Genomic DNA, 12,782 nt, shown 5'->3' on the forward strand with positions numbered 1-12,782 from the left:
GAGGCCAAGACACTCGCAAGACTTTTACCGACTACCTAAACACAACTCTTATCAACGCTGGATTTCGCACTTTTCGGGATGACAATGAGCTTGAGAGAGGAGAACATATACCAGGCAATGTTTCCTTCGATTCTTAGTGCAATTCATTTACAAAATTAATTTATGACAAAGCTATAGTTATCAAGAACCAAAATCTCAAGCTAATCTCAGTACATATGTTTAATCAAGAACATTCACTTTTCTTATAACAAAGATATGCTTCTAGAGACAAGGCTGACATTGCAAAAATTCGTACGGAAAACAGAAATAACAGGACAACATATATATTACATTATACCAAATCAATTAAATAACAACAGACAAAATTTCAGAGCCTAAACCCAAAGGCCAATACAGCCGCCCCAGCCATGCATCACAACTATACTACAGAAGCTCGTTTCTGGTTCTTCAACCCAAACAAATTATTGAGGTCAGGAACCATAGTTGGAAGGGTCATAGGCTCTGGAGCCATGAAATTTACGATCTTCTCGTGAACATTATACCTGCAAAAGCATATATTTATTAATGCAGGAGCCTTCAACATTAGTTCTCGCCTAATATACTCAACAGATTCTCCAAGATAATTTCCAAAACAAAATCATAGCAGTTCCACATAGGGAACCAAAGAATTAACCTACACTGATACCTTATCTTACGACTCTTAGAGGCTCGTCTATCCACAATCTTCCTCTTCTTAGTCTGCAACTTTTTCAGAGAATAAAAGGCTGTCTCTGTAGATAACCAAATAGTGGAAAATCAGACTCATTAACAATACACTGGCAATATAGGTTGATTGATAACTAGAACACCTACTCCAGAGCACTCCATTTTGAAAGTTATAGCAATTTGATTAATAGAGTTGATGATCAACTAAGCTCCAAGCCCAACATAACGGAGACAATACAGTGACATTGACTTTGACCACTTTGGCAGATACAATGATAAACAATTGAAAATGCAAGAATTTTTCAAAGCAATTTGAATGCATTTGTTGTTTTTGAGCTACATAAACTCTTAAGATTGGGTATAGCCATATAAGCACACATTTAAAAGAATCATGTATGAAGTATGAGATGCCCCAATAGTTTACCAGAAGATGCTGGGTCAATTGTCTCAAAAAATTCTTTCAATAATTGCTGGTAAAACTCGGAGTCATCCAAAAGTTCAGGGTCGCCATCAGCTTGTGCACCAACATCACATTGTGTCTCCTATCAGAGTACAGGAATAAAATTAATAAAGTTTTTTAAATAGAAACACATCTTTCATGAAATATCGAGGAAATTTAGGCAAACCTCACAAGCACATCAAAGTCGCAAATAAAGCAAAATATTAATTAAAGGATATAATTAAAGCTAATGAAGCATGATGAGTATTAAAAAACCCATAGCCCTCACACATAGGTGCCATGGTTCATTAGCATAAAGCAAAGGAACAAACTCATACGGAGCCATGCGAAGAATATTTGCAAACACCACAAATGACCCAAAAATTGTTCGAACATGATTTTTGTTTTATAAACTGGCATCCATCGTAGAGAATGGATTTGTACCCTATTGCGACATGGGAAAACTTTTAAAATCCCTGGGACATTAAAGTGCGATGTAATCTACACATGGGTCCTCAAATTGACATAGAATTAGTGAACCCAATTATATGCAGAAGAGTAGGATTACCTCTCCCTTTGGAGTGTTCTCCCTGCCAGGAACCTGCCCATCCATCTGTCAGGTATTAATTAGTAGATGTACAAAATTAAGAAAAATATATCTTCTTATGATGTTATAAATGAAAATTCTGTCTGATCATGCCCATGCAATCTTGGGAACTGTGACATTTTCAATATTTTCAATTTACAGGAAGATTTAATATCTTACGGTGCCAAATACACCAATTGCTGATCTCCTCATCTGCATCTGCTTAACCATTCTGCTTGGATCTCTCATATAAGAAGCAACTTGTTCACTGATATTCTGCAATTGGAAAGGAAAATGTCGAATATCTGGTAAAGCATGGGTGGGTATAAGTCCACTCAAAGGTCGGAGCTTGATTATAAGTTCAATCATAGGGCCAAACCTGATTAAAAGCATGCAGCTTGCTTTTAATAGCAGCAGCACCTGTGGTCACTTGTGTCTTCCTCTGCCATTTGTCTATTGATTTGTTTCTAAAAGTAGCTATGCTACAAGATACAACATGAAAGGCCCTAGTTAGACCAAGTTACCAGTATAGAATTAATTGCATTAAAAAATTTTAATGCTCACAACAATGAAATGTTGAACATAGTAGAACAAAACGCCATAAATCATGAGGAAAGTTGTCGCGGCATTACTACAAGTATAAGAGTTTTTATGGTAGAACTTCCCACGAGTATAATTACATTGCAACGTATACATATGTCACTGTAGAATTTTTAAGAAAGATAAATAATTTCATGGTCCTTTGCCGACCCCTTTAGCAAACATACTAATTTACTCCACTTTCATAAGTTGAATTTAAAATATCAACCGACTTTAAATGCTATTATTGTCTGGTACATCTCATCTGTAACAGTTACAAGAAGCTTAATAACATAATATCATGAGGTATTAACTGTCAACTACCTAATAAAAAATGATATAGTTAAAGAAAAAATACTAAGATACTTGAATCTACCATTTAATAGAAATTCCAAAAGAAAACAGGGAATGCTATTTCAAGTTTCTTTTTGCTGCTCTAAATGGATCAGCCAGGTATTGCTTGAACTAAAATTTAATACATTCAGTTCACACAAGTATAGATAAAGATCAATACAACAAGAGCATATGTGGAGTATGATACTTCTTCTCAAATTATCTAGAATATGATTCGAATACCTTGAAAGCAACTGAGAAATCCGTGACCAGTCCTCATCACCATCAGCATTATTAGATGATTCTGAATGCTTTGACCGTGCAGATTTACCTTAAGAACAGGAAACATATTAGGACAAGCAATAAATGTATACATGCAGTATGAAGTTAATGAAAGTGAAAATAGTACAAACTAGAACAGTCAATTAGACTAAGGTAGCCCAAAAGCTGGATTTGTTTGGCTTAATCTGACTAAGCTTTATACGATATAGCTGGAAGGATTTTGGGCTGACTTTTTAAGCCAGATTCAAAATTTGGGCAGATCTTGGTCTACCCTCAGATCAACCAAAACAGGGCCCAATCTGATTCGGTTTCTATGCCTATATTATGCTTTTGACCACTGTAACAAATACCTACCTCTGGAGTCTGGAGTGGTGACTAAATTGATGTTACCTTTAAGGCTATAATCAAAATCACCAAGTGTCTAAATTTTTGTTAAGGACAGAGATTTTATCACACCAACAGGACCACTCTGAATTTCACACCTAATAGGCTCTAAAACATCAGCCACTGGACAGACTCGAACTTGATCAGAACTCAGCACAAACTTCACTCCAGTTCAGCTGACCCAAAGCTGAACGGCAAAGATTTAGATCTGAAAATTGAGCTGGTTCAAGCTCAAGCTAAATGTTTTGCAATTTGGACTGTGCTTGGGAAAGCGCTGAGCCCACTCCATTCCTCTCAATTGACACCTGACACCCTTGGTAGTAACAAACTTAGTACCAGCATAGTCCTAATTATATTCTGAATTATAGTATATAACTATTGCATGGGAAGTTCTCAAAATTGTAGAACCCCATAATCATATGGAAGAAGGAAGGAAACTTTAAGTATTTCCTTAAATTTCGATTTAAAAGACCTAAGTATCTTAGCTAATTTTATGTTTATAAGTTACACACTCTTAACAAGGAACAAAATGGCTATTAAAAACTTTAGACACAGAAAACAGAAAACACCAAGCATAGAAAAACCTTTCACATATTGGCAATTCTTATCATGCAGAAAATGATAGTTAATGAACGACAATGACAGGGTCAATTTGCAATACAAAATACAAACAATAGTATGATGAATGTAGTTTGTACATACTATCTGTTGCTTGAACAATGGATGGGTTCTTTTCAAGTAAAGCCTGTAACAAGAAAAGTAGCATGTTGTAAGTGATGTTAGTATACACAGATGGCAATATTAGCAAACCATAATAATAAATTACTTATCATATTACTACAAGCTACGAAGGTAACCATAGACCAAGTAATACCAGGTAGACATTATAATTTTGTATGACGGCCATACCTCTTCCAGTTCCACTAGAGAATCCAAAGTTCTTTTTGATGCGTTAACTAGATCCGAATATGCTGCATTGACACCCTCATGTGAATCACAAAATAAAGACCTAACTGGCTCCTGCAGATAACCTCTCATGTATGAACATAATAGTTAACATGACAAAAAGCTAGTAAAACAGGAAAAGGAAAGCAGCTGAAACAGACCTGTGGTAATCTATTTGAACTTGAGAACGCTTTCTGAAGCAAGAATCGGAACTCAAGAGTCTTGTCCCAAAGAGCCTTCAGACAAAAGGAAAACAACACCATAGAACCAAGGGTAAGAATGAAAAACAATCATATTATAATTCACTATATAAATCCTTTTGTCAACTTTAAGGTGACACATAAAAAGAAGTATTAAATAAGGAACAATAATTTCATGTTGACGAATAAAACATATTTTGTGAAAATTATAAGAGCCATTATTTGCAAACACACCCTTTGGTTCTTCACTGCTTGACCCTTAAGAAGATCTTCATCCTTGTGACGCTTTAGATTCTTTAAAATATCTCTGCATGGAAAGAAAGAAAAAAAAAACGAGGGACAAAATTAACTTCATATGTCAGCTGAAGTATGTATGTTCTTCTGTTGTTTATCAAGAACCGACAAATTGCCAATACATACAACTGAATTTAACCCAGATACAGGACTACATACCATTTTTCACTAGGATTTGCTTATGTATGCATGTTCCTGTTGGTTTGTCCTTTTACAATAACAAAATTAAATAATTACTGAAACCTAGCCTAGAGCTAAGATGAACATGGCACCAGTATTCACTTTCTATAGATACGGTCACAAACTACGCAATTTATTTAGTGCCTTCATCACCATAATACTAAATTTCCTCATCATGAAACTGATATTCCCCCAACTTTCATATTATTTAGGTGCCACATGAAAATGCAACTTTATGCAATATTATAGCGTTACAATGGTTTGAAATTTGAGACAGAACATCAATGTAATCAACAGTAGCATATACTCACACATACCAATATAGTATATCGTAATTCTAATTAAGCATAACAAACTTAAAAAGTAAAAACAAAAATAAAATGCTTGTCAACAGAAGTCACTTACTGCTCCTGATCACGAAGACTCATGTATTCTTTCTCAAGTTCTTCTATCTCAGCATCTTTATTATCATCTTGCCCGTCACCATCTTCCTCTTCCTCCTCCCCCTCCTCTTCTTCTTCATCCTCTTCATCTTCTGATTCTTCTTCATTCTCTTCATCTTCTGATTCTTCTTCCTCCTCCTGATCATCATCAAAGTCATCCTCTTCCCGCTCCATCTACATAACAATCATCAATTACCAACACCACCACCAAAATAAAACAGAATGATTACCAAAACCCAATAACAGAATATAGATACAAACTAACCATTAGCTCGTCACTGTTTAAATAGTCATCATCCTCAAACTCACTGTCACTGTCACGAGCCTTTCTCTTCTGCTTTGAAGGTACCCCCATTTTCTGACTTCTGAACCCCTACAAGTTCCAAAACCCAAATATTTAAGCAACCAATTCCTATTAAATTTTGGGTATTCATATAATTACTTCCACAAAAGTTTTAGCTTTAATGGGACATACAATCTCATTTCAAATATGCAACTAATTCAGAAATCTTAAATTCTAAGTTAACGAATTTTCCTTGTCTCAGCTAAGAAACCAAACAAATGCAACAGAGAGGGAGAAAAAAACCCTAACCTTTCGAAGGTGAAAGAATAAGAAAGACGGCGAAGAAATACGGCGACAGTTTGAGAGAGAGGCAGAGAAGTCTGAGAAGCCGTGGGTTTTGGGGGTTTAAGGTTTCATAGAGGCTAGTATTTAGTTTGGGCTTTAAGTGGAGGTTTGGGCCCATTTATAATGGATCCAGGTCCAGGTTCAGCATTCTCTCTTTTTAAATTATTTCATTTTAAAAACTTGACTTTAGTATTTTAAAAACTGATTTTTATAATTTCTTATTCGAAAATGGACTTTTATGGTTTTTATAAATTCAGAGAAAACAAATTAAGATAAATATCGAGTACATGTACGTTGGTTTTTTTTTTTTAATACAAGTGATAATCTAATCTAAAAATAGAGGGGGTTTCTCACACTGATCCGGATTCTCTGTTCGGATTTTCTCTTACTTTTGTTCTCCGTATGCTACCTCATTAAAATTTAAGGAAAATTAGGTATTAGACATAATTAAGTTTACTAATTAGGAAGTGAGATATTAGGTATTTTAGTTTGGGTTTTAATACTTAATAAAAAATAGCTATTTTAGATTAGGCCAAAGGCTGGCCCAGATTCTTTGGGCCAGCTTAAAAATGACAAATAAAAAGACAATTCTACCATTTTCTCTTAAAAAGCCTGGCGCATCTGTAAACCTACAAATTAAATGACACTTTTGCCTTTCAACGTTTAAACGACGCGCGAGTTCCTTCTCTTTTCGTTAGTTTTCTTCTTCGTTTTGGTTCGCCATTGGAGCTCAATTTTCTGGTAGGTTTTGCTTTTATTTTCTTCGTTTTTGTCTTCTTTTTTCTGCTACGTTTTCGTTCGATTTGCATCTTTGAATACCGTATCGATTTGGGTGATTTGTTCTCCTTAGTTCGGGTATTTCGAGCTCGTTTTGTGGCTCGATTTTGCGGCGCGATCTTGTGGCGTTCAATGCTAAACCCTATATTCTTCGTTTCGTGATCAGATTTGATTTTAAGCTGCTGTTTGGTTGTGGAGATTTTTGGCAGTCCTAAGTTTTGAGGTATGAGTACTTTAGAACCTGTTTTCGTTTATATCGACTTGTATGTTTATGGAATTTAGTTTTAGTACTTTTATCGTGGTTTCCTTTTGGTTTCTATTCGAATTGTTTTGATTTTCTGTCATAAACTACATCTGTCTGCAGTTTCTTGTTCGATAATTCAATTTCAGAATAATTTTTGCAAGTATATTGGAATGTTACAACTGCTGACCTACTTAAATGTGATTTGATATTAGTTTTAGTACTTTGATTATGCCTTTACCTTTTGAGCAGCAGTGCAGATTTTGACCAGAAACTGCAGTGCAGTTTCTTGTTCGAGACCAGCGTAGCGATTTCTTGTTGAGACCAGCAGTTTCTTGTTCGATAATTCAATATCGAATAATTTTTGCAAGTATATTGGAATGTTACAACTGCTGACCTACTTAAATGTGATTTGATATTAGTTTTAGTACTTTGATTATGCCTTTACCTTTTGAGAGCGTAGATTTTGACGACTGCAGATTTCTTGTTGAGACCGACCGCAGCGCAGTTTCTTGTTCGATAATTCAATTTCAGAATAATTTTTGCAAGTATATTGGAATGTTACAACTGCTGACCTACTTAAATGTGTTTTGATATTAGTTTTAGTATTTTGATTATGCCTTTACCTTTTAGCGTGCAGATTTTGACTAAGCAGCGGTATGATTTCTTGTTCGATAATTCAATTTGAATAATTTTGAGAATAATTGTTCGAGACTGAAACTGCTGATTTTAATTTGTTGCTGATTTGACCAGAAAATTCAGTGCAGTTTGTTGTTTCCCTTTCGTTTTGTTGCATCCTGTTCCAAGATTATATTACAGTTTATATGTATAGGAAATATGTTCTCATATACCATAACTAGAAATATTTACAAACATCCACAAGAATTAAGATACATATTGTCTTGAGTTAACGAAAGGCAAATCACTAGAGACGATTAATTACACAGTGTTTGTGGTGTAGGAGTTTTGTGACATATTGTGCTCGATATTCATTCATGAAATTCTTGTCCACACTTTTTGGAATGGGTTGTCCTTGTGCTATTTTATCCATGTAGAACATGACGAACATGCCGCAATCCAACCTGCAAATGAATACGAGATTAGCTTTTGGTTTTGAATGATTTCAAATTGTAATGAATGGTTGAGTAGACACAATTCTTACGAAGATGAATTTTGTTGAGCACATTCTGTGTCATCCTCAAATGGAAATTGATATGGATTTTGCAGAATCCAATTTAGAGTGAGTTCTTCATTTGGGGACAAATCAACCTGTGCAGGTGTAGGGGGCCCTTCTTTTTGCTTCACAAGTTTTAGTATTTTTTTAGTTTCTAAGAACTCTTGTGCTTGTGGTCTGATATATTCTAGCCACCCTTCCACAATATTAACCTGTTTAAAGAAGAAGAAAAAAAGAGAAAAGAAATGGTAATCAGTGCATTGCATATTATAACTTTGGTCTTTAATTAAGCAGTATGTATAATACAGAAACTGCAATGCAGTTTCTGCTTGTGTTTGTGCTGAGAAATTAAGACAATTTCATTCCACTTACAAAATTTTGAGCAATGTCAATACACTTTTCTTCTTTTCTAGATCCCAACGATCTAAGTGGATTGTAGTGTCTCCACTTTCGTTCAATTTTGTGAAATGTGAGAAGTGTAAAGTGGAACTCAGAACTTGAAATGATCGGGAAGAAGAGAACATTGCATTTCCCGAGTTTTTCAAGTAAGTGTTCATACAGGGCCCTTATGCCAATTTGGTTCTAGAAAGGTTTGCATGTAAGCCTGCTATCATTGAATGGCAATTTGTTAGTATATATTTTTCGAAAACTGCAGTGCCGTGTCTATTTAAACAACTTTGAATTTTCAAAATAATTCTTACCCAAGTCCATGTAGACATGTACTGTGGCACTATCTGTCTGCATGGGCCCTATTTTCTCCTCCTCTATTTGGATATAGGCCTCAATAACCTGTTTCACATTGATTGGAGAAAAATGGAATTATTAACGGGTAATATAGGTAGCACAAATAAAAAATGCAGTGCAGTGTGTGTTATAGAATTAGTATTTTATACTTACGTTTTGTGACAGTTCCAGGTCCCATACAATATCTTTGATATCATGGTTTGTCACTTTCTCATTATCGAGTCCTGCCCAAAAGTTATCACTGCGGATTCGAATACATGAAATTCACAAGATTAGTTTTACTTTATTGTAATTAAAAAATGAAAGAGTTGTTCTTTTGGAATAGAGATATTACCTAGGTTGAGTACTTAAGTAGTATTCTTGAATTCTGTCCCTGTCCTCCTTTGGAATTTTCTGCCAAACCCTCTTTTGACCCCATCCTAGTTTTTTCTTTGTTGGCTTTTTTTTTTCCTTCATCTTCATCATTTGATTCTTGCATACCTACAGGTATTGAATCATGAAGGCTCGTTCCTTTTGGGGGATCAGGAATTGGATTTGTGGCATCGGGCTGAGATGCCTCTTGTGTTAACTGCAGATTGAAAGGAAACTCCATTTGATAAAACAGCCGTTTCTATAAAGCAGATAACACACTGCATTGAGTTTCTATTTGCTGCAATGCAGAAAAAAGCAGCAGCTTGAACTACAGTAATTGCATACCACTTTCTGATTTTGAGGATCCTCTTATGTTGATTGCTCCTCCAAAGAGATAAGCTTGAATTGTGGTAGTTCTTCATCATCCTTTTTTGCCTTCTTTTTTGGTTTCTTATTTTTTTCGTACACATAGCAAGATGCTTGAAGCCTCTTTCTTTCTCTATTCTTCACCCTTAGTACTCTTGAAGGAACATCAGGTGTTGGAGCATCTTGCTTCTTCTCTTCTTCTTTCTCTTCTTGTTGCTTCTCTTCTTCTTTCTTGTCTTCTTCTTTCTCTTCCTCTTCTTATTCTTGCTCTTCAACTGGTTATGTTGGTTGTATTGTAGGCAGATCCATCTCCATTTCAAAGACTATTGGATCTGACAACAAGCTTTGAATTTCTACCTTGTACTTTTCTTTAATCTCCTTTTTCTTGGCAATCTTCTCCATGTCAATACGAGTTTCCTTGCCTTCCAATTCTGCAAAACTTCTTTTTAGATTTTGTATTTCCTGAAGTCGAATCTGTAGATTCCACTGTCATGGTGGCAGTCACATATTCTTCATTATCTAATTTCTCTACGTATGTTGCCAACTTCGCTTCCAACTCCTTTGATCTCTTTTCTCCTTGGATAAATATATCCCACAATTCCTTCATTTTCTTCTCACTGTCTTCATTTATTTCATCTTTCCACAGTTGTAATCTTTCTGGGCAAATGAAGCTAGGATTTTGACGTTGGCGATAGTTGATTTGGTCTGTCATGGACTTCACCAAGAGGTCTTGAATTGCAAGAGGTTCATTTCCAGCTTCATTCTCAAACATTTTCTTCTTTCCATCCTCTTTTAATTCTGGAGTTTGATCAGCATTATCAGGTTTTCCTTGGTCTTCTGCTTCATCTGCTTCTCTTTGTTGTCCTTCATCTTCTTTTTCTTTTTTCTGCATATTGAACGGAAACTAATTAGAAACTGCACTGCATTGGAGGAAATGGAAACCGCAATGCATAATTCTCTGTTTAGAGATTCTTATACCTTGTCAAGAGGGTCTCCCTCTTCTCTAGTAGTTTTTCTCTTTTTATATGCTTTCAAAATACCCTGTACAATGAGATTGAATGATTCAAAAACTGCATTGGATAAAATACAAACTGCAATGTAGAAAACACAAACTGCAATGCACTGTATACATATTTTAATTACCTTGTCAACAGTGTCTTCCTCTTCCCTGGTAGTTTTTCGCTTTTTAGGAGTTTTGAAAATACCCTGTACAATGAGAATGATTTAGCATGGATTCACATTCAAGATACATTAAAGTAGAACATGCGATAAATTGCATACCTCGATGTCATTCAAGTCCTTTATTTGGTTGAATCTTGTGTGGAGTTCCACAAGACTCCATTTAAGAATGGCAGGAGTTTCTTTCTCCTTGCCCAGGATTGGTTGTATTATGTTTGTCCTCTCACACAGTAGAAACTGCACAGTTCAAAAACAAGATATATCATAAATTAGGTTGGAAACTGCTTAGGATAAAACAGAAACGCATTGCACTAAAGGGAAACTGCATTGCCTAAAACTCAAAATGCATTGCATAAGCCACTGTTTACTTACCAATATTAGGATAATGCAACCCGAAACAGCTCCTATAGAGCCTTCTCCTCCCTTCTTTGCTTTTGCTTTTGCTTTTGCAACCAAGGATTCATTCATGTAGGCTGAAACAGCACTTGCCCAAGAATAGCTTGAAAGTGTGTCTAGATTCACACAGTGCTCAAATACTTTCCAAGGCAAAGTAGATGAAGCGTTGGCAAAAAGGAATGTCATGCAGAGGTGAACCAATACTAGGCTGACCACCTCCTTGTCGCAGTCAACTTCTTCTTCTTCTTCTTCAGCTTCTTTCTTTTCTTTTCCTTTATTCGTTTTCTTCTTTTGCTCTTCCTTGGCCTTTTCTTTCTTCGGTTGGTTTGCCAAGGAAATTGTCTTTAGTAATTCTGCTTCTACTTGATTTTTTGATGGTTTTCCCTTTTCTCCAAAGTGCCTTATTCTGAAGGTAGAAGTTTACTTATCATTGACAAGTTTGACAGATTTTCCTTCATTTGGCAGTCCTAGAATCTGAGTCACTGCATTGCCTGTGATCTTGAACGCTTCGGTGCCAAATTTGAAGGACTTTGTATCCGGATCAAATTTCTTGAGCAGCTGTACTAAGTCAAGGTCTGACTTATTCATGTTATTCATGTCAATTCTCTGGTTGTAAAACAGCTCAATCAAGTTCCAGAATGGGGTTTTCTTGAGAAGCTTCTTCTGCCTTTCGTTGAGCTTGTCTTTTACATCCGTAATGATGTCTGTTGAAAGCGTTGCAATTGCACCGAAATTGGACATAGTCTGGGTGCTTTGCTTTCCGATCATAGTTTGGCTTTGGCTTTGGCTTTGGTTTACTCTTTTGAGCCATCATTTTGAATCTTCGCTTTGGTTGGTTTTGAGCTTCCTCCTTTTGTGGTGACATTTCTTGTGCCATTTGTGATCTGCAACAAGAAGGGATGAAAATACTATTAGGACAAGTAGAGATAAACTACAAGCAAACAGAAACTGCAATGCAGTTTGTGGTTCACTGCAATGCAGTTTGTCTTTCACTAAAATGCAAAAAACAGAATATACCAGAAAATATGCATCAACTTGACATGAAATTGAAAGATCAGCATAGCCAAAACAAGAACTACAAAACATAATAGAAACTACAGAACAACATGGCGTGAAATGAGCAACATTCAAGAAGCACAGCGCAATGCGTTTGTGGTTCAACTACAATGCATTTGTCTTTCAACGCAATGCAAAAAACAGAATATACCAGAAAATATGCATCAACTTGACATGAAATTGAAAGATCAGCATAGCCAAAACAAGAACTACAAAACATAACAGAAACTACATAACAACATGGCGTGAAATGAGCACATTCAAGAAGCACATAAACTGCAATGCAGTTTGTGGTTCACTGCAATGCAGTTTGTCTTTCACTAAAATGCAAAAAACAGAATATACCAGAAAATATGCATCAACTTGACATGAAATTGAAAGATCAGCATAGCCAAAACAAGAACTACAAAACATAACAGAAACTACAGAACAACATGACGTGAAATGGAAAGAAGTAGAAAAATTTAGCGAAACTACAATGTTTTCTTCAGATCTGACAG

At 35.6% G+C, this 12,782-nt stretch overlaps 2 protein-coding genes, 1 long non-coding RNA gene and 2 pseudogenes across 6 annotated transcripts; all 5 read right to left on the reverse strand.

The window, feature by feature from the left end:
* Positions 1-177: 177 nt before the first annotated feature.
* LOC103331578 (rRNA processing protein-like protein) lies at positions 178-6,043 on the reverse strand. Of its 4 annotated transcripts, none has more exons than XR_016127088.1 (15): positions 5,963-6,043; positions 5,636-5,743; positions 5,333-5,544; positions 4,688-4,760; positions 4,415-4,489; positions 4,218-4,328; positions 4,011-4,053; positions 2,886-2,973; positions 2,110-2,212; positions 1,911-2,006; positions 1,713-1,745; positions 1,130-1,247; positions 686-770; positions 303-542; positions 178-241 (listed from the first exon to the last, which is right to left on the reverse strand). XR_016127088.1 is itself a non-coding variant. In XM_008234211.2 (14 exons), exons 2-14 carry the CDS (start codon positions 5,723-5,725, stop codon positions 419-421), a joined length of 1,251 nt encoding a protein of 416 aa, XP_008232433.2. In that variant the 5' UTR covers positions 5,726-5,743; positions 5,963-6,043; the 3' UTR covers positions 178-418. The 4 variants fall into 4 exon arrangements, 2 of the variants coding, with proteins under 2 accessions (XP_008232433.2, XP_008232431.2); XR_016127087.1 differs by having other exon boundaries at positions 1,713-1,757; XM_008234211.2 differs by having other exon boundaries at positions 178-542.
* Positions 6,044-7,835: 1,792 nt separating this feature from the next.
* LOC103344079 (uncharacterized) lies at positions 7,836-9,507 on the reverse strand. Its single transcript, XR_016127258.1, has 6 exons — positions 9,269-9,507; positions 9,088-9,175; positions 8,892-8,979; positions 8,563-8,794; positions 8,179-8,402; positions 7,836-8,098 (listed from the first exon to the last, which is right to left on the reverse strand). It is a non-coding gene; the product is annotated as an uncharacterized LOC103344079 (long non-coding RNA).
* A 147-nt stretch (positions 9,508-9,654) lies between these two features.
* On the reverse strand, positions 9,655-10,531 carry LOC148917179 (uncharacterized; annotated as a pseudogene).
* A 92-nt stretch (positions 10,532-10,623) lies between these two features.
* LOC148917180 (uncharacterized) lies at positions 10,624-11,412 on the reverse strand. The gene is made up of 4 exons (XM_089053429.1): positions 11,203-11,412; positions 10,933-11,067; positions 10,795-10,857; positions 10,624-10,692 (listed from the first exon to the last, which is right to left on the reverse strand). Exons 1-4 carry the CDS (start codon positions 11,410-11,412, stop codon positions 10,624-10,626), a joined length of 477 nt encoding a protein of 158 aa, XP_088909555.1.
* A 64-nt stretch (positions 11,413-11,476) lies between these two features.
* LOC148917181 (uncharacterized) lies at positions 11,477-12,149 on the reverse strand (annotated as a pseudogene).
* Positions 12,150-12,782: the final 633 nt, after the last annotated feature.

This window comes from Prunus mume, linkage group LG5 (assembly GCF_029339155.1).
Source record: "Prunus mume cultivar Tortuosa linkage group LG5, ASM2933915v1, whole genome shotgun sequence".
Lineage (NCBI taxonomy): Eukaryota > Viridiplantae > Streptophyta > Magnoliopsida > Rosales > Rosaceae > Prunus > Prunus mume.

Excerpts from the sequence above, each read along its gene's own strand:
- LOC103331578 (XM_008234209.2), bottom strand. The coding sequence starts at position 5,725 with ATGGGGGTACCTTCAAAGCAGAAGAGAAAGGCTCGTGACAGTGACAGT. Across the intron at positions 4,329-4,414 it reads GTTCAAATAGATTACCACAG|GAGCCAGTTAGGTCTTTATT; the intron begins GTCTGTTTCAGC and ends GGTTATCTGCAG. Across the intron at positions 2,974-4,010 it reads CATTGTTCAAGCAACAGATA|GTAAATCTGCACGGTCAAAG; the intron begins GTATGTACAAAC and ends CCTGTTCTTAAG.
- LOC148917180 (XM_089053429.1), bottom strand. The coding sequence starts at position 11,412 with ATGACATTCCTTTTTGCCAACGCTTCATCTACTTTGCCTTGGAAAGTA. Across the intron at positions 11,068-11,202 it reads GTTGCATTATCCTAATATTG|TTTCTACTGTGTGAGAGGAC; the intron begins GTAAGTAAACAG and ends TGAACTGTGCAG. Across the intron at positions 10,693-10,794 it reads AGGAAGACACTGTTGACAAG|GGTATTTTGAAAGCATATAA; the intron begins GTAATTAAAATA and ends CTCATTGTACAG.